The sequence below is a fragment of the Candoia aspera genome, chromosome 1 (genome assembly GCF_035149785.1).
Source record: "Candoia aspera isolate rCanAsp1 chromosome 1, rCanAsp1.hap2, whole genome shotgun sequence".
Taxonomy (NCBI): Eukaryota; Metazoa; Chordata; class Lepidosauria; order Squamata; family Boidae; genus Candoia; species Candoia aspera.
In genome coordinates this window covers 100980138-101005499 of record NC_086153.1, presented here as the reverse complement: position 1 = coordinate 101005499, position 25362 = coordinate 100980138, and the positions used below count along the sequence as shown (strand labels likewise).

The 25362-nt window shown below is 43.2% G+C and overlaps 1 protein-coding gene across 3 annotated transcripts; it reads left to right on the top strand.

Moving 5' to 3' along the window:
- The first annotated feature begins 4843 nt into the window (after nt 1–4843).
- On the top strand, nt 4844–22174 carry VGLL2 (vestigial like family member 2). Of its 3 annotated transcripts, none has more exons than XM_063310746.1 (4): nt 4844–5136; nt 9793–10096; nt 18900–19406; nt 21007–22174. In XM_063310746.1, the coding sequence occupies exons 1-4, from the start codon at nt 5056–5058 to the stop codon at nt 21048–21050; spliced, it is 936 nt and encodes a 311-aa protein (XP_063166816.1). In that variant the 5' UTR covers nt 4844–5055; the 3' UTR covers nt 21051–22174. The 3 variants fall into 3 exon arrangements, with proteins under 3 accessions (XP_063166816.1, XP_063166808.1, XP_063166824.1); XM_063310738.1 differs by lacking the exon at nt 21007–22174 and adding an exon at nt 20350–20957; XM_063310754.1 differs by lacking the exons at nt 4844–5136; nt 21007–22174 and adding exons at nt 7709–8048; nt 20350–20959.
- The last annotated feature ends 3188 nt before the right edge of the window (nt 22175–25362 follow it).

The following is a 25362-nucleotide window of genomic DNA, read 5'->3' as shown; positions in this document are numbered from 1 at the left end:
TTGACCTAATCCATATAGTGATTCAGATGCCAATTCTCTACCCTTATGAGATCACCTTATCAGCCATGTTTATCCATATGAGTGGTGTGGGTTTCATTGTGTACGTATGACAGCTTGTCTCGTTTTAGAGATACATCTTTCTGAAAACAAAACTAAGAATCAGGATGCTTGCACAAAGTTCTCCCATCATGGAATACTGACCCATGTGCCAAAAGGAAGCTACAGGACGTTTCACCTGTCATGAGAATGGAATCAGCAGTCAGATTATTGTATTTTTATGTTGGCATTACATTACATTTTAGATATATGCCCATATTGGATGGCATTATAGTTCTATTTTAAAATATTTATATAGAGCCTGGATAATTTTAATAGATGTTTTTAAATAATGGCAATATCACATAATTCTTCAGTGTCATGCTTTGTGAATGAAAACCATCTTGTATCTAAAGAAACTGAAAATAATACTAGAACTTTGGTTTTATATGTCTAAGGTGGCTCATTTATAAAGCAAATCATCCCTTTACACTCCCATCTTAAAAATCAAAACTGTTGGTTGCTAAAGAGCAGCTGGCAACTCACAAACCCTTGGCTGCTTAACCCTCACTGCCTGTTTAAAGGCCCACTGCAGAATAATGCTAAGCATCCTAGTCATTCCCATCATTTTGACAACAGTGTCTGTCACTTGCAATGGTCCATAGGTACATAGTGATGGTGGGACATGGTTTACTTACACTGTTTATTGCTCTGGATGCTTCATTTATAATATCTAATGCTTCTCTCCTCTCTGGATCCTGACTCCCTCCAGTCAAGTTCAGTTTCTGATGATTTCATGGACACTTCTGTGTAGTTCTCTTGGCAACAATATGGAAGCAGTTTGTTAAACCATTTTTCTAAACTCCTCATCCAGCTATAGCCCTGGGGTTTTCTGGTGGTCTCCCAATCGAAACTAAGTCTGTCCCTATATAGCTATATGAGATAACCTAAATCACGGTGGTAGCGTTTTCCAGCTTCTTCCCTACTTTCTGAAAGGCCAGGCAAAACTTGTGATGACGCTAATTACATGTGCTCAGGAACAGGAGTGAATAGGTTGGAGGCTATGTGTATGGATGGATGGGTTCTCTCTTTCTCCTCCTGCTCTGATTGGCAGGGAATTTGCTGCTCTATTTCTTTTAATTACATTAAAGCAGTTCTGTTCTGTACACTTGTTTAAAAATAATCCCACTAAATTACGGTCTTATATCCATGCATAAGATGGCTGTGAAGACTAATATATGGTGTCTAATCTGGTTGCTTCCAGTTGAGTTTCGGTGATTCAGTGTTTGGCCACACACTTGTTTCCACCGCAAATGTTTGAAGCCAAATATTTTAATGCTTGTTGGTATCTTAATCCTTAAAATTCCCTAGCAGAAGTTAAATCTCTGCCCCTTCTAAGGCTGTTTTGTGTCTGTATCATCAGCAACTAACTCAAGGTTCCCTTAGCATAGGAGGAAATCCTGGATGTTTTAGAAATGACATACTTGGCTTACATTGCATTCTGTCAACACAACTAATGCGGCTACAGGACAGAAGAACATGGCTGGGATAGTATTGCATTCTGGCAATCTGTGTCTATGAGGAATGCAATCTCTGTGTCATCTGGTAAGGCTTCTCTGTTTTGTGCAAAGTTCCAAATGGCACCTCTTTATTTATTTAAGGACTTTAGGTCAAAACCAACACCTTAACTGTGCCAAGAAAGGACTTGGAAGCCAGTGCAAATATTGGTAACATGCTCTTGGAAATTCAACCAAGAGGCAAATTACCAGCTTGTGCACTTAACAAGTATCCAGGCAATCATCAAGAATATCTCCATCCATAGCACATTACAGTAATCTAGCTTGAGTTGTATTCACCAAACCCATCTTTTAGGAAGGGACACCGTCTTTTCACAAAAGCTTGTGAAACAGGGAAGTGTGTGTGTGTGTGTTTGTGTGTGTGTTGTAAAAAATATTTGCATTTTTAAAAGAAGAGCATATCCAGTTACAATGTTACAATCTGAATGAAGAAAACTACAAACTGATTTAACATGCTGATGTGTGGGTTCATTTAAATTGTACAGTTAATAAGATGTATTCCTAGGTTTTTAAGACTGCAGTAATAAATTGATTTGGAAGTAAATTCTCTGAATTGATTCCAGTTTAAAATGTGTCATATTACAATGTAAAACAGGTGATCAAGCTGAAACAATTGGACATTTCTTTAAAGTAGCACTTTTTTAGGGTCCTATTCAACATTTTATAATTTGATCAAATGTGAATATAATGTTTTCCTGGATTCCAAACTTCACATGCATCTGAAACACTTTAACGGACAATTAGGAATGTTCTCCTGTTTCAGCTAGTGTACCTTGCTGATGTTTGCAAGCCACACTAGCACTATTTCAAATGTCATCGTACTGGCTTCCAGCTCATTTGGGAGAAGTGAGTCTTCAAGGCCAGCTGCCAGGACATCCTTCGCCAAATACAGTTCAAAGGAACATAGGTGAACACATTCTTCTTTCCCATTCCTAGCTAGAAAACAAAACAACCAGTGGCACCTCCTACTTCCTTATGTCAGCAACCATATATATTCAAGCAAGGAGAAGTAGTTGGTACAACAACAGCCAATGCCAGCTGAGCTGATCATAAGAAAAGCACAATCAGTGATGATGGTCAGTTGCCAGAAATAGCAACCATCAAGGTACCTCTACAACTGCTATGCCATGTGTTCACAACAGCCATTGCTGCTGTTTGTCCCTCCATAACAGATAATATGCTGTTGCATCAGTTACCACCTCTTCCTCTGTTTAATGGGGAAAGGGTCTCTACAGCAGGTGGGGTGTGATGTTTATGGGGACAGGACAGAGAGAAGTCTTTCACCAGCAGTCAAATCCTTTCCTTAATGGAGAATATAGCTAGGGTGAGTTGAGGATCAAAAATGCCACCCCTTGTCAAATGCTGGACTTTGGCAGCTGCTCCCTGACTCTGTTTCAGAATGCTGGCCCTACATTCTTGTAGTTTGATTCTTAATGCTGAATCTCAGTATCTGAAGACTGGATATGGATGCGGGCTTATTCATTGGGTTACCTAATCTTGCTGTATGATGTGCCCATCGCTACCTTTTTTATGGCCATCTCTAGAATGAGCCAAAATGTGGTGGCTGCTTCTGGTTGTACATGTTCTGAGTGGCACAACAGTTTCATAGTGGATGTCAATATTGACTCTTCCTTTCATTTTAGAGGTAACATTTTGTTTGGATTATCAACAGAAAGCAAGGACCTCAGCATTCTGTATATGCTATCCTGCATATACAGAATTTTATGTTTCTTTCTCTCAAATAGAGAAAGAGAGAGACGACATGCATGACTTATTATAAATTTGATTTTCTTTTCTGCATTGGCTTTGGTGTGAAATTAATTTGATCAATTCTGTCTGGTTTGTTTACAACTGGTGTGAGGTAGATACCCCCATGTTCTGGGCCAGCCTCCCCTCTCTCTACCCCAAGCTGGCAAAGTGAACATCTTCTATACATGCATTCCTGTCAATTTCATTCCTACAAGGCTTTTTTGTTCTTAATTAGTATTGCTGAGTAAGAAGTTGGCTTTAAAATACCAAGGAACTGAGAACATGGAAGGAATCAGTCATAAAAAAATTCAATACTATTCCAGGTAGATGAATATGGGAATGGAAGAAAAGAAAGTACTTAGAGTTGGGTTTATTATGTATGTACATGCCCACACATCACACATATGTATTCTAAATCATAATAGATTTTGAAATCGATAAACTAACATTAGTATATCTAATAATTTATCAGCATTAGTACGTTACAATAATGTTAGTTCATTAATTTCATAATTTATGATTTGTGATAGAACAAAGAGAATCACATTAGCTTATCAGGAAGAAAAAGGAAAAACCAACCTAAATGTCGCAAAAGATGTGCAACTTTCAGGTTCTCCAGAACATTTCATCAGGAGAGGAAGTATTGAGAAACCGAGGATGGGAGAAAAAAATAGTAGAAACTCTTCAAAACCTAGGTCTCTTTTAGGTCCCCTTTACAAAACTAGCATTTTAAATTCGGTTCTTATGCCCGCCACGGACTACAGTTAATGACTGGCTCTGTTTGTACTGTGCATCGAATCACAAAGCTTCACATTGTACAAACCAAGCTTAGGTGGCTACTTTGTCGTAAGAAGTGTATACGAACCCCAGCAGTAGGCTCAGTCCTCTTAAGGAGACATTGGTGTCTTAGGGAAACAAAGCCAATATATCAGCTAACCAGCACTAGGAAGGGATCCAAGCCATACAACTGGAAAAAAGAGGCTGCGGGGTTCCACCCTCCCCAACCCCTTTTCAACGTCCGTGCATTTCCTGTCGGAAGCTAGCAAGTGTCGCGGCATCCAGCAGTTTTAAAAAAATTGTCCGTGGTGGGGAACGAAGAAGAAGACTGGCCGACCCCCAGTGTTCTAACTATATTTGGTCATTCACCTATATTTGCTCATTCACTGCATTTCCAGATTGTGGACCTTTCTTAGGTTCTCCTGAGCTGGAGGACCAGGAATGCAGCCACGCTTGCCAACCCATCCTCGACGAGGCCTCCAGAGGACGGCGCCGCTGCTGCTCTTCTATAGGGAAGGCGCTGCTCGGGACGAGAAGTTCAGCACCGCCGGTCCGGTCCCCACTCGGTGTAGCACAAAGCAGCGCAGCACGAGTGGCCACGGCGCCCGGGGCGCGCACGCACGCGGCTTCCCCATTGGTCCCGCGGGCCGGCCTGCCTCCGCCTCCGCCTGACGCCGGCCACGCCGTTTAAATGCCTCCCGTCGGGCGCCCGCCGCGCCTTTGGGTCCGAAGCTGGTGGGCTGTTGTGGGCAAGTTGGAGGAGGGGAGGGCAAAGCACGCGTCTTCCCAGGGCAGCTCCACCTGCTCCCAGTGGCCGAGGGGGCTCGGCTGCTTTCCGGGCAGCCCCATGAAGAAGCCGCCCCTTGGCTTGGCCTCGTAGCCCTCTTTGCGGCGCCAGCCCCAGCCGCCTTCCGCCATGAGCTGTCTGGATGTTATGTACCAAGTCTACGGTCCTCCCCAGCCTTACTTCGCAGCAGCCTACAGTCCCTACCACCAGGTAGGTCGCCGGGCGGGCGCCTCCCTCCAAAGGGCAAGGTTGCGTGGGGAAGATTGGCCTGGCGTTGGCCCTCCTCGCCTGGGGTTTTTTTCGCGCTGGCGGCGAATACCTTCCTCTCTCCCGAGATGGATGGGCGCGGGCGGCGGGGGTGGGGCGGTAGCCGTCCCTCTTGAAATGCGGTCGGACCTGACGGGTGGTCTCGCTTGGACTGCAAGGGGGCGGGTGGCCTTGGCGAAGGATTCAGTTTCTCCGGGTTCTCTGGGGATTCGGCTGGGTTTCCCTGCGTAGGATCGGCTCGGCGAGGGCGCGCGACTTCCTCCTGCGGACAACTCCGAGGGCAAATCCTAAGCGGTCTATTGAAAACGCAGCCCTGCCAAATCGCGGGTGTAAACTTTCTGGACGCCCGTGAGATCAAAGCAGATTCACCGCCCTGGCCGACAACGATTGGTATGGGCGGAATTAAAGATTCTGACTTGCAACTACCATTTAGCTTTCAACTTAGAAAGGTGTATCCAGAGCGCTCGCTCGGATAGCAAAAGCAACGAAGAGCCCGGTGCCACCCGAAAGGCATCTACATTAATTATGATTTAAGGAATTGTGGACTTTGTCCAGAAAAGCTTCTGCCATAACAAACATTTACGGCCCCTTCGTTGTTTTAAGACAGCTCCGTGAAGACTCTCAGCCATATGCATAGAAGAAGGTAACGATACCATATCGGGCCTTCGTGCCGGGATCTCTCACCTGCCAGACAATCTCTCTGAACTCGAGGTATTCTGCATAAATATTAGGCATTTCTTATGGGTTTCTAATATCCGGTTAACCTGCTTTGCAGACTTTTGGCACCTCACCCCCCCCCCCCCTCAGCATTAGGCTGCCTTCTTCCTCATGCTGCGTGTCCCGCCAGGAGAAATGGTCGATCGAAATGGGGCCGGTACTCGCGCCTTCACTTAGAAAACCATCCCACACATGCAGACGTCCCTGTAGCGATATAAAGACTGTCTGCATTAGGGATATTACATGGCTGGATGACTGTAAATCATTAGCTGGGTACCCCTTAGGATCTTTTTTTTAAAAAATAAGGAAACCCCTTTTTTATCGTTTGAACAACCTCTAATCAAAGCAATTAGAACAGGGTTGTGCACCTAATATGCCTATTTAGGCAAGCTGTGTTTTTATTGTTTAAAATGAATTCATCCTGAGCAGGCCCAATATTGTTGTTATTGTTGTTACAGTGACAAAGAAATATTGTGTTTATTTCCTTTTAAGCTCCTGTAGAGGAACTTCTAAACATGCTAGGACAAAATAGGATTAAAATAGGATTTACAAGAAAACTGCACTTGTTTCACTTCCCATCCTGAAACGAAGTACTGCATTAACTAAGAAATGGGGCTGTTTGGGCTGCCTTCTAAGCTGTCTGAAATAGCAAGCAGCAAGGAAGAGTAGCTCTGTGTGTGCCACTGAAGTGCACAGTTTCTGCTTCCCAAGAAATCGGTTAAAATAAATTTGGTTTAAATCTTCAGGGAAACCAAAATCAAGTTTCTCCATAAAATGAAGAAATGCCAAGGCAGTGTGCTCATTGGCTTGCTCTCTTGCCCTCCACAATAATCTTAAAATTTCTCTCCGCTGTTTTACTCTATATAAAGAGTCGCAAAATTACCCACTGACGTTATTCTACTTGAAGAATACTGACTAGCAAAATCAGAACAAAGGGTTTCACTGAGAAGATGCTCTACTTTCATTACCTGGTACCTGTGTGGAATTCCAGTGGAATTTCCATTGGAATATTGTCAGTAGCTACTCTGAATACCAGGGTGTTTTAGAATTGGGGGGGGGGGCATTATGACATTAAGGAAGAAAAAAAACCTGCAGCGTGTTCTCAGAATAAAAGAAGTAGATATGTGCCTGGAAGAGCCTGCAAAACCTGAACATCAGAACAGTGGGATTATGGAAGGGAGCTCAGTATGAAGGTCTTAAGGACTGAACAATGGACAATTTATTGACCTGTAATGATGTGCCTTCCCTGTTTCTGGGCAGCAGTGGGTCAGATGACCTTCCCAAATAGTTCTTAGCAGAAACTCCGGATCAGGCCAATGGCCCAACCAGTTCCAATTCCCAAAGGAAGACCACCTGCAACTTGTTGGGGGGTGGACATCAGCATGCACTAGCCGTCACAGTAGCCATTAATAGTCGCTTTCTCCATGCCTGGGAATCATTCCAGTTGCCCTCTCACTTGACTTTCGAGGGGAAAGCATTGTTGATGTAGAGATTAGTCGAGCCTTGTTGTTCTCTGCCAAAGTCCCATTTAAAAGCTTTTCTCCGAGTTAGTTTTCCAGTCACTTAAGGCTGCATCCGAATCCAAATTATTTGTTTCGGCCCATCCCAAAAGCAGCAGCAGCTGCAAGCAGCCTAACCGCGGGAAAGCAAACGCGGAAATCGTATAGCAGGCTTTCCAGAGCATGCGCTCCCTTTTTCAGAACCTAGTAAATACAATCTGTTCCTTTCAGAAATGTCTCTCTCCCTCTATTCGCCATAGAATTGCGTTTTCCCCCCAAAACCTATTTTGAAACGAAGAGTTGCGTTTCTTTTCGTTTCCAAGTCCTCTTCGCTGTCTCTCCTCAACTTGTAATCAGCGAGGATTTTTCTGCTTGGGCTAAATACGGGGAAGAGTCCCGTGACTTTAGGATGCCCACCTCGTGAAGCGCCCCCTCAAAATGCTCGTGATTCCTAATGCCTAGTTTTTCCCAAGAAAAGAAATTAAACCAGGACCCTGCGGGCATTTGCTCTGAAGAGAAGGCAGTCTTCTGCCCAAGAGACGGCAGTCAACTGGAACTCCGCTCCGCGGTTTTTAAGAACCTGTACATTTGGGACAGAAGTCAAGGCTCCCCAAGATTTATCCTTGGTCGTTCATTACGGTAACATTGGCTCTAATGAATCCTGTAAAAATCGAGAATCACGGCCTTCCCTGGAGCTTAGGGGTCCCCCAGTTTCCAGAGGGGAAAACGCGTTAGATCCGGGCAGAAAAAGCAGCAGTCGCCTGTGGCACCGCGAAGACGAAGGCACGAAGTGTGTCTTAAATAGCAACCCGGTTCAACGATCTGTTTAGAGTAGTTTTCCCTTGTTTATAATAACTTAATGTGCGGTTTTGTTTGTTTGTTTGTTTTTGACGTCCACGTCCCTTTGCTTTTCTTATATTCTGGAAGTTTAATCCGCTAACTCGAACTCTGTCGACGAGAAAATAAAATTAATTTACGATGGGAAATTCTTCGCTGCTTTTGGCAGTTTCGAATTATTGGGGAGTAATATATAGTCGCCTTCTCAGATGAGCAAATGGATGGCCGTTTCGATCGAGCCATTCCCGAGCCAGTTATCCTATTCTACGCAGCTCTGCGCTGTCCTTTCGGGTCCGCCCGGCTCCAGCAAACAGACCTTCTGCCCGGTCGGGCCCGCGACGTTTCTAAAGGTTCCGCGGGCGCCTGCCTGCCAGAGAAGAGAGCGCAGGACGCGCGCTGGCCGGAGGATCCGGGACCGCATCGGCTCTTCCCCTCTCCGGGATTTCCGCAGCGATTTCCCCAGAGCAGAGGAGAGTTCCCCCGGGAAGTGGACAGGACGGCAGAAGCTCCCTCGCGCCAACATATCTGAAGCCGAGCAGCAGAAGCTGCGGGTCCCTTCCGAGCCCGGGCTTCGGGTGAGCGGCGGGGCGGCCTGTCCAGCTTTGCCCTTCGCGCGAGTTGTCGCCTCTTCCGCGCTATCCGCCCAAAATGCCTCCGTCGAAGGAGACTTCCCAGGCGAAGACACCGCGCACGAGATGGCTCCGCTGAGTGGCACCTTGAAAACCGACCAACGGATAATTGTGGTCTTTCTTTAGCCCGTTGCTTTCTAAATGGGCTAGATCACCACTCCCTTGAGCCACCCGCCGCGCGGGGGAGGAGTGATTGGAGTTGTAGCGACGGGAGACTGATCTCTTGGGACTCGAGGTTTCGTCGCCCAAGCAGCCCTGCCTCGGACCTCCCAGGATCCGAGGGCAGCGTTGCTCGCCAGAGCTCTGCGTTTCTCCAGGCATGGCCTGCGTCCGTTGGTGGGACCCCTGGCAGGAGGAGGAACTGCGCGAGCGTTTCTGACGACCCCTTTCCACTAAGGCGGTGGGGCGGGGGAGCCTCTCAGTTGGCGTGCTGATAGGCGAGGCAGAGCGGAACTCTTCCTCGCTGTTTTTCCCGCGCTTTCGCGGCTGCGAGGCGGAGGTGCAATAATTATCGTGTTGGAGACCCAGGTCCAGGTCCCCAGCCGGCCACCGAGCTTGCGGGGTGACCAGGCCACTCGCTGACTGTTTCGTCCCCAACGCTTTCTTACGTAGCTTCACCCAGCCCTGGCTGTGGCGCAATAGGTTGTGCCCTACCGGCTAGCAACGGTTAGCTGAGCAGCAGTACTCGGCAAAAGGCTAGTCCGGAAAAGGCCGCTGCCTCTCAGTCCCGCCCGCCTCGCAGGGGTGTTGTGGGAATGAAATGAGAGCAGACCGCCTTGGCCTGCCAGAGAAGAGACAGGAGGGAACAGCAAGTGCACTCCGTCGCTCTGAGACCCCCATGCGGGAAATGCAAGGGACGGGAGGAGGCAGGGCAGCGGGGATCGCCGGGCCCTGACCAGTTTGGCTCTCCTTCACAGAAATTAGCCTTTTACTCGAAGATGCAGGAAGCCGCCGAGAGCGCCAGCGGCGGTAGCAGCTCCTCCTCCTTCTCCAACCACGCCGCCCCGGCCAGCATCAAGGAGGAGGAGAGCAGCCCGGAGAAAGAGCGCCCCCCCGAGGCCGAGTACATCAACGCCAGGTGTGTCTTGTTCACCTACTTCCAAGGGGACATCAGCGCCGTGGTGGACGAGCACTTTAGCCGAGCCCTCAGCCAGCCCAGCAGCTACTCGCCCACCAGCGCGGGCGTCAAGGCCGCTGCGAGGAGCTCCGCCGCTTGGAGAGGTGAGCTGCGTAGTCCCCCGTCTCCGGAAAGCCGCCTTCAGGCTTGTCTTGCCCCAGTGGGGGTCCTAGTGGTTCTCCTGCCCACCTGAGACTCGAGGTCCTTCTGGTGCCTTGGATTACAACTCCCAGAATCCTCTGACCATGGGTGCTGTAGTCCAAGGCATCTGGAAACTCTCGGTGGCCTGTCCCTGATATAGGTAAATGCTTCCTTTTGGTATTGTGGAGGCCACAAATGGATACATTTCTCAGCTTTCTAAGCCTTTACTACAGTTTTGACCAGGAAGAAGGTTGAGAGAGGAAACTATGCATATAGGTTGGAAGGGGAAAAGGCAGTTTTGTGGAGACTTTAAAGACTAAGGAACTAAGGTGCTTTTGTTGTTCATGGATAGGTGGCAGTGACTGGAATACAGGTTTTGAATACTTTAAGAGAAGGAGGAAATTGCTATGACTGCAATATGTTCATTTGCAAATGAATGGCTCTGCTTTGGGTGTGTTATTTCCATAGAACTCTCACCAGGACTGGCCCTAACATTAGCCAGAGTGAGAAAGTCCCCTCCAAAAAGTCGACCTCACTTTCAGATGTAACAGCAGATACTACCCTATCGCTAGTGTTGAAGAAAGGTATTTCTTTGCTATTCTTGATCTTGGTACACAGAGTGGCAGGGGAGCCACCTTGCGTCAAAATATCTTGGGCCACCTGATAGCAGCTGCTGAAGAAATGAGGACTACCAGGGTGGAATTTATATCTTGGGGATAAGTCTGTGCAATTCCCTCCCCTCAGCAGGTTTCCCGGTGTCTTTGCAATCACCTTTGGAAACTTCCATGCACATACTGCCAAGCTAGGTGGGGAACTGTGGTAATTCAGATTATTTTTAAATATAGATTGCTTTTAAAGTACAGTATGCAAAGGAGAGCAGCACTGATAGTCTGCTAGTTGCTATAATGTACTTTTTTAATTAAAAAAAATCAATTCAATCATGTCTGATTCTCACTGACTGCCTGGATAAGTCCCTGCTGTTTTCTTGGCAAGGTTTTTCAGAAGTGGTTTGCCATTGCCTCCTTCCTAGGGCTGAGGGAGAGTGACTGGCCCAAGGTCACCCAACTGGCTTTGTACCTAAGGCGGGACTAGAACTCACAGTCTCCCAGTTTCTAGCCTGGTGCCTTAACCACTACACCAAACTGGCTCTCATAATACACTTTAGTTACTATCTAGTTACTGTCATAATCACTAAGGCAGCCAGGTTTGTGAGATCTACTTCACTTCAACAGAACTGCCAATCATAGTCTGACCCAGGATATAACATAAGAATAAAATAATTCTGAACCCAGGAATATCTTTTGGATGAAGAACCAAAAGAAGTATGTACACTAAACCTCGGCTCCAGCATATTTCATTTCTGTAGTAATTTCTAGAGTGGGAAAGAGGGAAGTATCATCTGCCTGTGTGATAGAAGTGGAAAAGAGGTTTATGTGAGCAAGAGAGTTTATTATTGTCAAATTTACCTTCCGCCTGCCTCTGTTCAGGGTGGAGTGTTGGAGGGCAGTTCAGTGATATTCCTGGATAAAGGTTTATGGTTTGATCTGTCCAATAGTCTCATCCGTGTAAAAACTTGCATTGGAAAAGGGGAGAAGATACCAACCTTGTCTTCATTTTGCCAGAGATGAGAAATTATCCCGTGACTTTGCTCAGTAACCTTAGAGAAAAGAACTATTGAGCTAACAAAAAGCTGCTACAAATGCTAAATCCGAAGCACATAAGCACTGGTTCCCTTCATTAATTAAAACAGTGGCACAATCTTGCCAATATTACCTACTCCTAAAACTGCTTTCAGTGACAGAGTTGAGTATGAAGTAATTATACAGAACCTACGTGTTCAGTGGCAAGAGACTCTTTTGTCTTTTCATGCTGATTTCTGCCTGCCTTCTGGCCATAGTGAAGAAACTTATTACTGGGCCAGATGGTACTCTGCTTTGGTCAAGCAGGTCCCTCTGGAGTCTTTTCCACTGAAAATTGGTTTGAGGAAATAGTTAATATTTCACTCTGGCTGAACTGGTTGCAGAGCGACCTGGTTCATGCACTACGTTCAGCTGTAGTCTGCTTGGCTTAATTTTCGCTTAGTGTCAGTGGGAACCCAGAAATTGTGGTGGGAAACATAGTTTACGGCTTAGTGTAGGGTGTGAACACAGCAATTCTGAGTTGTTAAACAAATCATGGTCTGGCATATATGAATCAATACATTTAAAGTCATGTTTTAATAAAGCTGTGAAGTTATATATGTTTGTATAGAAGATTTGTTAAGGAGGTAATTGGATCTTTTTTTTCAAAAAGTGAGCTAAATACATTTATTTATTAAATCAATTTATTTGGCCACCCATCTAGCGAATGTCAGTCTGGGTGGTTAATAACATGTGAAAACAATAAAAAAACAATATTAGCAAGAATAAAAAACAACAGTGGTCACCCAGGATGAACCCAACAAAACAACAGACAAAGATTTTTCAACAGGTGAAGAATACATGCTATTCTTATAATTTAAATCAAGTTGTACCTACAGTACAGACCAGCTTTTTACTCATATGCTGTAAATGTAAGTTTAATTCTATTTATGTATAGAACACTATAGAAAGATGATTATAAAATTATCATGACTAGTTTGCTTAACCAAGTTTTGCTGAATAAACCACAACTGGTTACACCATTCAGTGTTGGAAGATAATAGGCATTCACTATTATATTTACAAAAGAATTGCTTATGTCAGTCCTATATCCTGAGAGAAATGGGGAAAAGAGTTATCAAGCTACTGGGGCACATATAGGTATATGTATATGATAATATTTTGTATTAATTGCAAGTCTTCTGGGAGGGCAGTTCTGGGGCTAGCCCAGTGCTGGGAGAACAAATTAGATTATTTTTTGGTGGAGCAACTGGCAGATGCAGAGCTGGGGGGCAGCAGGGTCTACCTTTGGCACAGTGAGGACAGCACTTGGGAACGGGGTCTCCTAGCAAATGCCTATGCCATTATGAGAGTTTCTGAAGGCAAGGAGGCGTGGGGGCGCTGGCACTGGTTCTGTGAATAAAAGCACCAGGCTTTGCTCAAGATAAACGTTATCTGTTGGATGGAAGCTTGAAGGAGCGAGGCTCTGCAGCCTGGCCCTCTTTCGCTCTGTTCTGAATGAAATGGAGCATCTGGGTGCCATGCCTGATAATGGAGAATCCCTGAACATAGTCCTACCACCACCTCAGTATCTATGGGTATACCACAACTAGTAGTCTTATAGAAATTGGTCAAAATAAAGTCAGTATAAGTTTAAACGGAAAGCTTTTGCAATAATTTTCCTGGTTTCTTTTGTGGGGATCAAATTTCCTGACTGGAAAAAGTTGTCATTGGGGCAGACAGTACTATTTCAGAAGGGCTGGGGTTTAAAATTTCAGCCACAGCCATGAAGAGTGTTGTGGCACCTGAAAGATGATCACATTTATCATCACATAAGCTTTGGTTAATAAATGATTTGCCTTTAGGTGTCAAAACATCCTGTTTGTTTTTATGCCTGAGATTAATGCTGCTACAACTGTCAAGATCCTAAACAAACCTAAGGAAAAGATGCCCTTGAACAGTGTTTGCCTCCCACTGACTACTTGGACGTGTCGTTTTCTTAGCAACAGTATGGACATATTTTGACATTGCCTTTTTCTAGAATCTTTTTTGAATTCCAGCCTTTGTATTCTCAGGCGATCTCCCATCCAGGTACTAATCAAGACTAGCACCGCTTAGCTTTCAAGTCCAGACAATGTTAGTGAGGTGCTCCTAGAGAAGATTCCATTCAAATCATATTCTGAGAGCCAAACTGACTTTAAAACACATAAAGATTCCAGATACTGATCTTTTTTCCAGACTTGGGTTTTTATGGAAGAACTGTATTAGGAGTCACTACTATTGCTCCCTGTAAACAAATAAACAAAAACCATTTTTAAAATTAGCATGCAGTTCTCTGTATATCACAGCAAGATACACAACAATGTATAACATTTCTGTGTTGTGAAAATATTATGGGCCGATTTCTGATTACACAAAAGCTTTAAAATTTAGGAAACTAACCAACTTAAAAGGGAAGTTTTACACTGCAGTCTTACATCATCTTCCCTAGGAGTAAACCCAACTGAAATCAGAAGGACTTATTTCTGAACAAGAATGCATAGATTCATACTGTTACAGTGCAGTTCCCTCTGGTAAGACCATACAGTATTCTACCAAGTGTCCAGCTGGTTAAGGAGAGCTGCTTTATACAACTATTTTTATTCAAAAATTCAGGGCATTTGATAACTGCTCCACAAGATGCATTGGACTATCACCCCAGCCAGCCAGCCAGCCTAGACTTGTCTTGGGGCATCTTCGCCTGAAATGCAAATTAGTCTACTGGGCATTTCTCTGCACTTTGAAGCATGTGAGAGGGGGAGAGATCCTCACTGAATCGCCATAACCACCATCACATACACCTTGATATAGCTCATTCAGTGAGGCTTATGAGCAGACAGAGTTGTAACTGGGTAGTACCAATTTCCCTTACTTCACACATTGTGCTAAACCAAAACAAGTCATGTTGAGGTAAACCATGATGGTTTGGGCTCAGATTGTTGTGCCACAACAGCTCACTGTGGTTTATAAACTGTGGTGTGTAACTTAACATGAGGTATGAACCCAGCTAATTAGGATGGATAAAACATGTCTGTGCATTGTCATTTGCTTTCTTGTTGCTTAGCCAGCCGTTCCCAGTCATTGCAGCATAGTTGGACGGGTGAACTCATTTCCCATCTTAAAACGCATCAGAAAGCGCTTTCTCACTCCTCTTAGAGGTCCCAGCTAACAGATATATTCAAACAAAAACTTCTCCTCTCACAAAAACTTTCAGTTCAAAAGTGATATATGTCCTGCAGTAAAAAACCTATTTGGAAGAATTTACCACAACTTCAAGTAACCTCTTCCAAATTCATGCCCTCCATCCAGGTGTATTGGATTACAGCTTCTACAAGCCTCCTTATAAAGAAAGAGTGCTAGTCCTGTGCTGCCTAGAAGGTCATTTTACAGGGAAAGACAACCAGGTTGTGTCAGCTGTGTATTGCTAGTTCTGTCACCATTGGATACATTACAAGTTTCTACTGTTTTGTTATTTTATTATCTGCACAGTATGGAGAGAGAGAGGATTATTTTTCCCCTACAGGCAGAGGTGCTTGGTGGGAAGGGAAATGAAGCCAGAGCTGTCCACCAATCACTTTCCTGAATTTGTCCAGATTAAGGTATCATTCATTGTCTTCATTAATGTAGCCAAAAAAAAAAGGAGCTTGGCAATCAAGGCAGCAAGTTTTGCGCTGGAATACTTTTCTGCCAACTTAAGAACTGGTGGATAGCATTTTAATGCTCTCATCTGACAGTGTCCCAAAAGAAGAAATACAAGAATTTTGCATCCCTAGAAAACATGAAAGGCATAGTATCTTTGTGTGCTCACGAGTAGAGCAGTTTCTTTCCTCCTCAGTCCTCTACCTTTTAAAATTAATTGCTAGGCTTTGGCTCCCAGTTATCTTGCTCTCTTTTTTCTAAGTTTTTAAAGCAGAGATGGGGAAGGTGTTGCAATTTATAGGCTGCCTCCTCTCACAAGAGAAAATAACTGGGGTTTCTGAGTCATTTCTTCACTTGAAAAGCATCCTGGCAACTCAAAACATTCTTCTGTGATCACACAATGCTGGCCTTCGGTTGTTCCCAGCCCATAGTCTAAATCCCATATAAGCTGGTCCTTCCTGTTTAATTTATCACAGCCAAAGTGTGCAAACCTTATTCCACTTCCCTACACTATCTTTGGGGAGGTGTGATGATGTAATAATCCAACCTTCATCATTCATTGGTAGACTCCCAAATGGAGGTGTTTATATTTCAGTGCAGAGAGCCAGTTTGGTATAGTGGTTAAGGCACTGGGCTAGAAATCAGGAGACTGTGAGTTCTAGTCCCACCTTGGGCACAAACCAGCTGGGTGACCTTGGGCCAGTCGCGCGCGCTCAGTCCTAGGGAGGAGGCAATGGCAAACCACTTCTGAAAATCTTGCCAAGAAAACTGCAGGGACTTGTCCAGGCAATCTCCAAGAATCAGACACAATTGAATGGAATATCGGACATGACTGAACAGAATATGTTTGTGTGCGTGTGTGTAAAATACACCATTAGCTTTTTCATAGTTAATCAGAGTCTTGAAAATACTACCACTCCTCCTCCTCAAGTGAAAAGGGCAGTACATTTAGTGAGCTAGTCAGGATAGCTAATCCCTAACCTATCCAGATGTCATGTTGGTACATAAAGGACTTAGTTATACTAAAGGTCCCTAATGAATTATGATCTGTAGAGTTATGAAAAACAGAACAGCATGATGAGATGGAGAGCTGCGCAGTTGGCCATGCTGATTAGGACTGCTGGGAGGACTCTTGGGTGACACATATTCAATATTCTTAATTTTGAGAAAGTTTTATTTTTAGTACACTGTCTTAGCAGATAGGAACATCTGGCTGACCTTGTCTGTGCTCAGAAACTAAGCATGCTTGGGTTTGGTTAGTAAATGGATGGGAGACCAAGTAAATTAATACCAGGGCTGTAGGTTAGACTATGAAGCTGAGGGGAAAAAATCCAGAAAAAGAGAATAGCAATCCACGTTCATATTGCTGCCAAAAAACCTAGATGGATATGCCCATGAAGTCACCTGCAGTTGAGCTCAGCTTGAAGGAGACCTTACCTTTAATGTACCACTGTAAGTTTTAAAAAGGATTTCACAAGCATTATACTAAGTTTCTTAATAACTAGAGGCATTTATGAGCCAGTGTGGTATAGTGGCTAAAGGCACTGGATTAGAACCAAAAGATAATAGATTCTAGTCCTGCCTTAGGCATAGAACCCAGCTGGTTGATCTTGGGTTAGTCACTCTCATTCTGGGAAGAAGGCAATGGCGAAGTATTTTTGAAAATGTTGCCAAGAAAACTGCAGGGACTCATCCACGAATTTGCCAGGAGTCAAGACTGACTCAGTGGTACACACGCACACGCACAGAAAGAAAAAGAGGCACTAATTTTTCAGATGGTGCTAAGAATGATTTCTAACTGATAAGTAACAGGACATTTTCATGCATAATGCTAAACATTCATTTGAACCCAGTTCATGTGCTATTTTTAAACTTTAGAATTTTTAAAAATGTAGAAATTTAGATTATACTTTGATTTAGAGATAACATGAAAGGATGAAAAGATGTATTAGCTTTACTCTTTGCACTTAGTCGTGTTTTGAATAAGTCAGATGACTAATTTTGTGCTAAGCTATAAGCTAAACTAGGATTTATACTAAAGTTTACAAACTATGATTGGATTAACCCTAAGCCAAAATAATATGCACATTATGCTTTAACACAGTGTGTGAAACCAACTATTGTTTTAAGAGCAGCAAAGTCTTGAAAATTGTTTTGTGGTACTATACCCATTGTAATATGAGTTCAAAAATAATGGTTCTACAAGTTTTCAGTGTCATTCAGTCTGAGAGGAGAAAATTCAGCTTCAAGATGCATGCAAATACTTTCAATTTTGAACTATTTTTTAAAAAATAACTTTCAGAATAGAAGGCACAGCTCTGAGCCTCCCGATCACAATTCGGTGTTGTTCATTTCTGAAGAATATTTACCTATAAAGCCCTATATGGCATAGGGCTTGGATATAACTATTGGATATTGTCTCCAATAGTATTTGCCCACCCAGTACGTTCCAGCATAATGAGTGCATTCAAGGTCCCCTCCATTAAATGTTGCCATCTTGTGGGATCAAGGAAGCATGCCTTCTCTGTTGCAGCCCCCACCCTCTGGAACAGCATCCCCCAGAGATGAAGATGGCACCCTCTCTCCTGGGGTTCCAGAATGCTTTGAAAACCTGGCGGTGGCCCCAGGCCTGAGGTTGATGTTTTATTATTTGTCTAAGGCCCCTGTTTTGTTTTGTTGATTTTATTGTCTTATTTTAGTCTGGGCTGTCTGTTTTTATGTTTTCTCTAGTTTTGTATGCCACCCAGAGTCCACTAGAGCTGGGTGACCAATAAATTTAAATAAATAAATAATTTACACGGGGAGAAAAAAGGAAGAGACAGGGTAAAATGAAGCATAAATACAGGCTATTGAGGTTTTATGCCTGTGTGATAACAAGCATTTTTAATCATGTGTGTGAGAATAAATGCTCAAAGTTTTTTATTCGGAAAATTTAGAATATTTAGTTTTTTATTTAGAAATACTGACAACAACCTACAAAAGAAAGCATTTAAGTCTCTGTGAAACAGAACAGGTCTAAATAATTCAGGTCCTTTTAGGGGAGCTGCTTTTGTTTTAAATGCATGTCCTGGAAGGATGGGAAAGGGAGAATATATCAGTCTATCTGAGAACTCTTAAAAGAATAAACCTATTGATCCTGGTAACAGAACAGGAAAAAGGTAATACTAGAAGGTACTTTTTATTTTTTATCCTGCCTTTATTATTTTTACAAATAACTCAAGGCAGGGAACATACCTGATACTCCTTCCTCCTCCTGTTTTCCCCACAACAACCACCCAGTGAGGTGAGTTGGGCTGAGAGAGAGGGACTGGCCCAAGGTCACCCAGCCGGCTTTCATGCCTAAGGCATGAAATCGTTCCATTGTTGTTAAGTTGTTGGGGCTATGTAAACAACCAAGAATAGAAATGAATTATCTGTCCTCCTATCCTTCTAATGCTGTCCTGTTTTGTTCTTTTCTTCCTTTGTGCAGAGGGATCTTTTCCTATGAGCCAGCGTAGCTTCCCACCCTCCTTCTGGAACAGCACTTACCAACCTTCTTCTGTGCCTGCCTCTTTGGGCAGCCCGCTGACAGCTACTGCCCACAGTGAACTGCCCTTTGCTACAGCAGACCCTTATTCTCCAGGCTCACTGCACAGCCACCTTCATCAGGGGGGCCCTGAACCTTGGCACCCAGCCCACCATCACCACCACCACCACCACCACCCATACATTGGTACACAGAGCTCTGCTTACCCCCGGCCCACCACAGTGCATGAGGTCTACAGCCCACATTTTGACCCTCGCTATGGCTCGCTGCTGGTGCCTGCTGCTTCTGTGCGTCCCCACCGCCTCACTCCTGCCTCAGTGCCCACGCCAGTCAGCCCTCAGTGTGAGCTAGGCAAGAGTGAGCCTGCCACATCATCATGGACAACGCCAGCACCTTTTGCTGGTCCTGCAGGAGAGATGGCACAGAGCTTAGGGCTGAATATAGAGACAGGTAAGACCTGGCAGGTCCACTCTTCTTTCTTTTCCTCACATATTGAAAATCCCATGACTGTTTATTCAAAATGAATGAGCAAGTAATTAGGTAAACAACGGCATAGCTTGCCTGCAATGCATTTCCTAGGCCAGCCCAGACAAAACTGGCTTATCACAGAAGAAACTGACCCTCCACATTTGTTTCTCTCTTCTTCTCAATGACATATGATGCCACATTTTGAATTGTACAGAAGTGTCTACAGGATCCAATGCTTTTGTCAAACTGATGACACAAGCATCATCACACTATTGCAAAAGTTCTGCTCCTTTCATATATGCATGCAATGTTGTGATGCATGTACAAAATGGACAGACCTTGTGTTATAACAGCATAACATGTATTTTGTCATTTGCCCCCCCCCTACCTGTGATGTTATATCATTGCAGGAAGATGACTGGCTTTATACCTTGTGCTAAAGCAGGGGCCATCATAAAAAGTGGGTGGGAGCAAAATAATTTATTATGATGAGATGTTTTGGTTTTTTTGTTTGTAGTCCAGAGGCTTTAAGTGAAAATTACATGCCTTAAGTCTTGCAGTGGCTTAAAGCATTTTTTCAGCCCTTAAGAATCCTGACAAAAGCTCAAAATTGGAATTCTGCTTTCTGTCACATTTGGAATTGTAGCTTTTGGCAAAGCCCAGTGTAGCCCTGAGCTGACAGAAGTTCTGTACCCCTGCATTAAGCTATCATGTGGTTTGCTTGTCCTTGCAACAGAACAAGAAAAAGGTATTACCTGGAATGTGGCCTGTTTTGTTACTCCAGCCACTGTAACTTTCTAACCATGCTTTGTGGTTTAGCATGATGTAGGAACCCAGGCACTGCAGCTTCTTCAACAACCCTTGATTAAAACAAACCAGGGCTTGCTTAACACAAGGTGTGAACCAAGCTGTTGTGTTTCCTCAGCCCTCTCCACATCATTGGCTGTCCATGAGGGGACAAGGAAACACTCAGCATGATTCCAGGTTCCAGTATCATATTGCATCATGATACCAGGAGGAGAGGAGAAACAGACACAGAGCACCAGCAGTGTGAGGTCTTTTTTTGTTTCTTTCAGTAACTGTCCTCAAACTCTACTGAATGATATTGTCCACTACTGTCAACTTCACAATAACCTTGCAAGTTAATTAGGGTTTTTTTTCTATTTCCTTTGGTTGAGAATCATCATGGCAACTGTTTTTAATGCCAGAAATTACATAAAAAACTGTCTTGGCATTTTTCTATTTTTTTTTTTAAAAGGTGACTCATTTGTAAACAACTGTCTGAACACAGTATATGAAGCACTAATCTTTAGGTGGTAGTAACTTGCCCAATGGTTGTGCTAACAAGCATCTTAGATTTTCTAACTTCTCGTATGAGGTTAATCCATATGGACCAGCCTTTCCTCTTCATTTCACACTTCTTCTGGAAAACAATTCTTACACTTTAGGTAACTTACCTATTTTTGCAAGCATGGGGAGGAGGCATTTGGCTTTTTCTGTCCTTATTTCATATCTTTTCTCCTCCCTTATTTAATTTCTACTTTCTCTCTTTCTTTTTCTTTCTTTTTCTCTCCGTTCTCAGGTTTGCAGCCTCAGGATAAAAGCAAGGATCTCTACTGGTTTTAGATCTGCTTTTCTACCATCACTTCCCCTGTAGTCAAACTTTTGCCTATGTAGGAGTGGGAACAAAGCCAAAGTCAAGTCAATTTGTAACAGCTTCTGATCTTGGTTTTCAGCTCACCATTATTCCTTCTGTGCTGGGTCGCTCCTGAGCTGAACTGCTGACTATAACCCTCCCTTCCTACACACAAATGCCATCTTTGTTCCTTGCCTCACTATTCTGATATCAGCATCTCACATCAAGACAAGAACAGGAGAAAGGCGACGGAGGCTAAAAGCTACTTCAGCTTGGCGTTTCAACAAAAAAATAAGGCACTGGGACGTGTGTGGGGACTCACCCAGTCTTCTCCTAAAAGGGCAAAATTGTACACAACAGCTTCACACCCAGAACTGCAGCTAGGCTGCTCCAAAGAACTGAGTACAATGAATGAGGATGTGAAAACCCCTGACTTTAGGAAGCTGAAGGGTTTGTTAATATTGGTGAGGACATAAATCATACTTACCATTTGGCATTTTTTAAAAAAATACTGTTTGGAAGCAGCATGGAAGATATTCAGACATTGTGAATGGGACTTTTGTCCTTTGCTGCTTAGAAGCAAAGAAAGAAATTCTAAACTCTTAAACACATTTGGGACATTTTTTTTTTCAAAAAAGGATGGATCTTTCTGACTTCAGCGTGGTGATGAGTGGCAAGTGACTAGTGTGGGCCACCTGCCTCCAGGCTTACACAAATGCAGCTGTTCAAGAGACAACTGTTACAACTCCAGGAACTTGACAATCAAGGTGGCACTTCTCCGAGTTTGGCACAGAAATTGCATTGGATAATACATACATAGTTGTATATATAAGTTTTTTATACAAAAAACATTTATGATGACAGAAAAGATCCTTTAAAAAGAGAAAAAACTCTGACAGCTTTCAGGAGAAACAACTGGAGTAAATGGGAAGGGAGGGCTAATGGGGTAGACAAAAGACTTCACTGAATTGAATGTTCCCTTATGACTTTTTGTAGCAACCAGGAGACTGTTTCTCCTCTCTGTCTTTTGTTTTGAAAAGGATATACAATATAAGTGTTTATTTGTAGGGAAGATAATTAAAGATGTCTCCTTTCACCTTTGTTTGCATGAGTTTTATGAAGTAGAGGCTGGAGATTTCAGATGTCCATTGGGAATCCCAACATTCCCCATTTTTTAATTGAAAAAATTCCATCAGTTTGCTGGTTTGCTTAACACTGATTTAGAGACCATCTGGATCAGACCAAATAGCAAATTAGTTCAGTATCTTGTTTCCCACCATGGCAAAACCTACAGATCAGACATGGAGATAACAACCCCTAAACAGGATATAAAGATGCAATAGCCCTACCCTGTTGTCTCAAAGCAACTGCTACTCTGAGTTATGATACTTCAGATTCTGGTGGTGATATATAGGCATTCTATTTAGTAGCAACTGATAGTCTTATCTTTATCATTTCATTTATTCGGTTTAGGTACCACCTGACTCTAGGTATACAATAAAACCAAACAAAATAGGAAAATACAATATAATAAAATTATAAAATTCAAAGGAATAAGAAAGGGAATAAAAAACAACAGATGGCATGTCTGACTAACAAGACTCATACCCTCAAACATATCCAAGGGGTGCCAACCACCTTACCCCAAGGCCTGGGAGAACATTTAGGTGTTCAGGGCTTTCTGGAATGCTATCAGAGTGGGAGCTACATGGACACGACAGGAGATGGGCAGTTCCTCAGATAACCGGGCCTTATGCCATGTAGGACTTTGTAGGTCATATTCCGTACCTTGGATCATACCTTGAAGAAAACTGGCAACCAGTGCAACTCAGGAAGCAGAGGTGCCACATGGGCATACCTAGGTGTGCCCATCACTGCCCATGCCACCGCATTCTGGACCAGTTGTAGCTTCCAAGTGGTTTTCAAGGGCAGCCCCATGTGCAGCACACTGCAATAGTCAAGCCCTGAGGTGACAAGGTCATGAGTGACTTTTCCCCCTACTCCAGGAAAAGATGCAACTGGTGCACCAGATAAATAAAATTATTTTTAAAAGCTGCCTAAGGTTATACTTTTATATCTAATAGTATCAGTAAGATCCTTTTTTCCTTACCTGGCACCTCCCACTGTGACTGTCGTGAGGAAAAAAGTCTATCCACTTTCTCCATACTATGTATCATTTTTAATCAAGCATTATCACATTCCTTCTTACTATTCTTCCTAAACTTAAAAAAAGGGGAGTAGACTTTACTCAACAGTGAGTTGATTTTATCAATTGATGGTTCTCTATATTCCGTGCCTGCAGTGCAGCACTCTACTTGAGAAGGAAGTGTTTTTGTACAAAGTCATTATGTTATTGACAGTGTTGTAGTTTTTATTCCTAGCATGGAATTTACTATCCTGCCCCCCCCCCACTTCATATTCTTTACAACCGCTATACAGTATTTTAAATATTTCCTAGGACCTTACCTGGTGATTCTTATGAGGCTAAGGTTTTATGAGGGTATATGTGAAGTTAAATATTATATTTCTTGTTCCATTTGCCTCACTTGTTGCATTGTTACACACACATGCAAATAAGCTCTGTTGAATGCAATGGGATGTGTTTCTAAGAAAGCATGCATAGGCTTGTACAGCATTTTTTCCCAGAAATAGCTTTAAATACTCAATTCTAAATGAAGAAGTCTTTGAACTGAAACTTTAGGGCAGCTGAAATTGAAATGTGATGCCCCCATGTCCTATTTGTGGTAGGCGACATGGATCACAGGTGATTTATTGGCCTCTACCTGTATTGCAGTTTGTTGGCTGTATCATCTGTCTTCAGTAAGCATGGTAGGATTATTCAGGCTGCATAGAGAGTAATTCTAACTTACCATAGTGGCTAGTACTTTATTTAAGCATATATTGGTCTGTGCTATTGGTGTACAATTGGGATGGACAATTTATTACTGTATTGAAATTCAATTTTCAGCAAGCTAGGTAGTGAGGGAAATTCAAAGTTGTAGCACAGGAACAATAAAAAGGTCACAGGTTGCCTATCCTTGGTGTAAAAGATACTCTTGTGACTTTTCCACCAACCTACTTCCCTCTACCCATGCTGTCGTCTTATGTGGCTAGACTGGAGATATCAAGCTTTTTTCCTGCCTGGTTTTTCTCTCCTTCAAGTCTAGAATAGTTAAGGGTATGAACCCCAGCAGGTTGTCACTCCCTATTTTATAGTAAACTTGGTAAGATGAGATTTCCTCCACTCCCAGCCTTTGAAATCTCTCCCATCTTCACTCAGTTTCATGTCTTTGCTGGAAACCAGAGATAGCTGAATGGAACTCTAAACTTCATTGTGTTTCAGATGTTTCTTCATCTAGTTGTAAACTCAGTAGCTGTTCTAAGATCAGTGTTTACAGAAGCTAATCACTGCTGTCCATTGGAATAGAATTCCTCATTCAAAGAAGGGCACCACAAGCAAGACAAGCATTACTGCAAAAGAGTCAGCAAAAGCTTTCCCCGAGGTGACTGAACTCTGGATCTTATCTGAGCTTTCCCTTTGGCTATAATTCAGCTCCAATTTGTGAGGTATGGAGTACAGCCAAACAGAGACTTGCCAGGGGTTCAGCTTAAGAAAGGGAATCTGGAGCTTTGCAAGAATAGGAGGTGATAGGTACATGGCATAATTAGTTTAACTAGATAAGTGTCTGCTGAATCTCCTCCTTAGCTAAGTGTTAATTATGAGTTCCTTTCAATTTTATAAATTTCCAATAGAGCAACTTCAGTAAAGAGAAATGTGTGCTGACTGAGCATAGATCACCAACTGTACATTCAGCTTTTGTTCCTTGTGCTGGTGACAAAGGCACAGGGGGGAGCTGAGGCCAATTACACAGATCATTCTACACAGTTGGAATGCTTTTTTCTATCTCATGTAAGAACTGGGCATAATATTTGAAAACATGCCCAATTCAGCATGAATTGAAGAAGGCAATGGGCAGACTAATAAATTTATTTTCTTATTTTACCCTTTAAAAACCAAAACAAAGGCATTCAGTAGCTGAAAAAGAACACTGAAGCTCTTGCTCAGGTAATTTTTGAAATATCACAATGTATTTTGGGTGTCTTACTAAAATATGTAAAAACTCAGGTTTCTTAAGGGGAAAATACTTTAAATATCGTATTCAAAAGAAAGAATTGTAGTAATACACACATCTTGTATTTCAAATGTTCAAAATACTCCCTATTTACAAGTCTGTGGGGAAAGGCCAATATTACCTTGTATTGTGGCAGGGAGGAAAGAGAGTGCATAGCAATTTCATAGGT

What these genes read in the sequence shown, in the direction of transcription:
- VGLL2 (XM_063310738.1), top strand. Translation starts at nt 5,056, where the DNA reads ATGAGCTGTCTGGATGTTATGTACCAAGTCTACGGTCCTCCCCAGCCT. An exon ending in CCTACAGTCCCTACCACCAG is followed by an intron (nt 5,137 to 9,792) that starts GTAGGTCGCCGG and finishes TCTCCTTCACAG; the next exon opens with AAATTAGCCTTTTACTCGAA. An exon ending in AGGGCTGAATATAGAGACAG is followed by an intron (nt 19,407 to 20,349) that starts GTAAGACCTGGC and finishes GTGTTTCCTCAG; the next exon opens with CCCTCTCCACATCATTGGCT.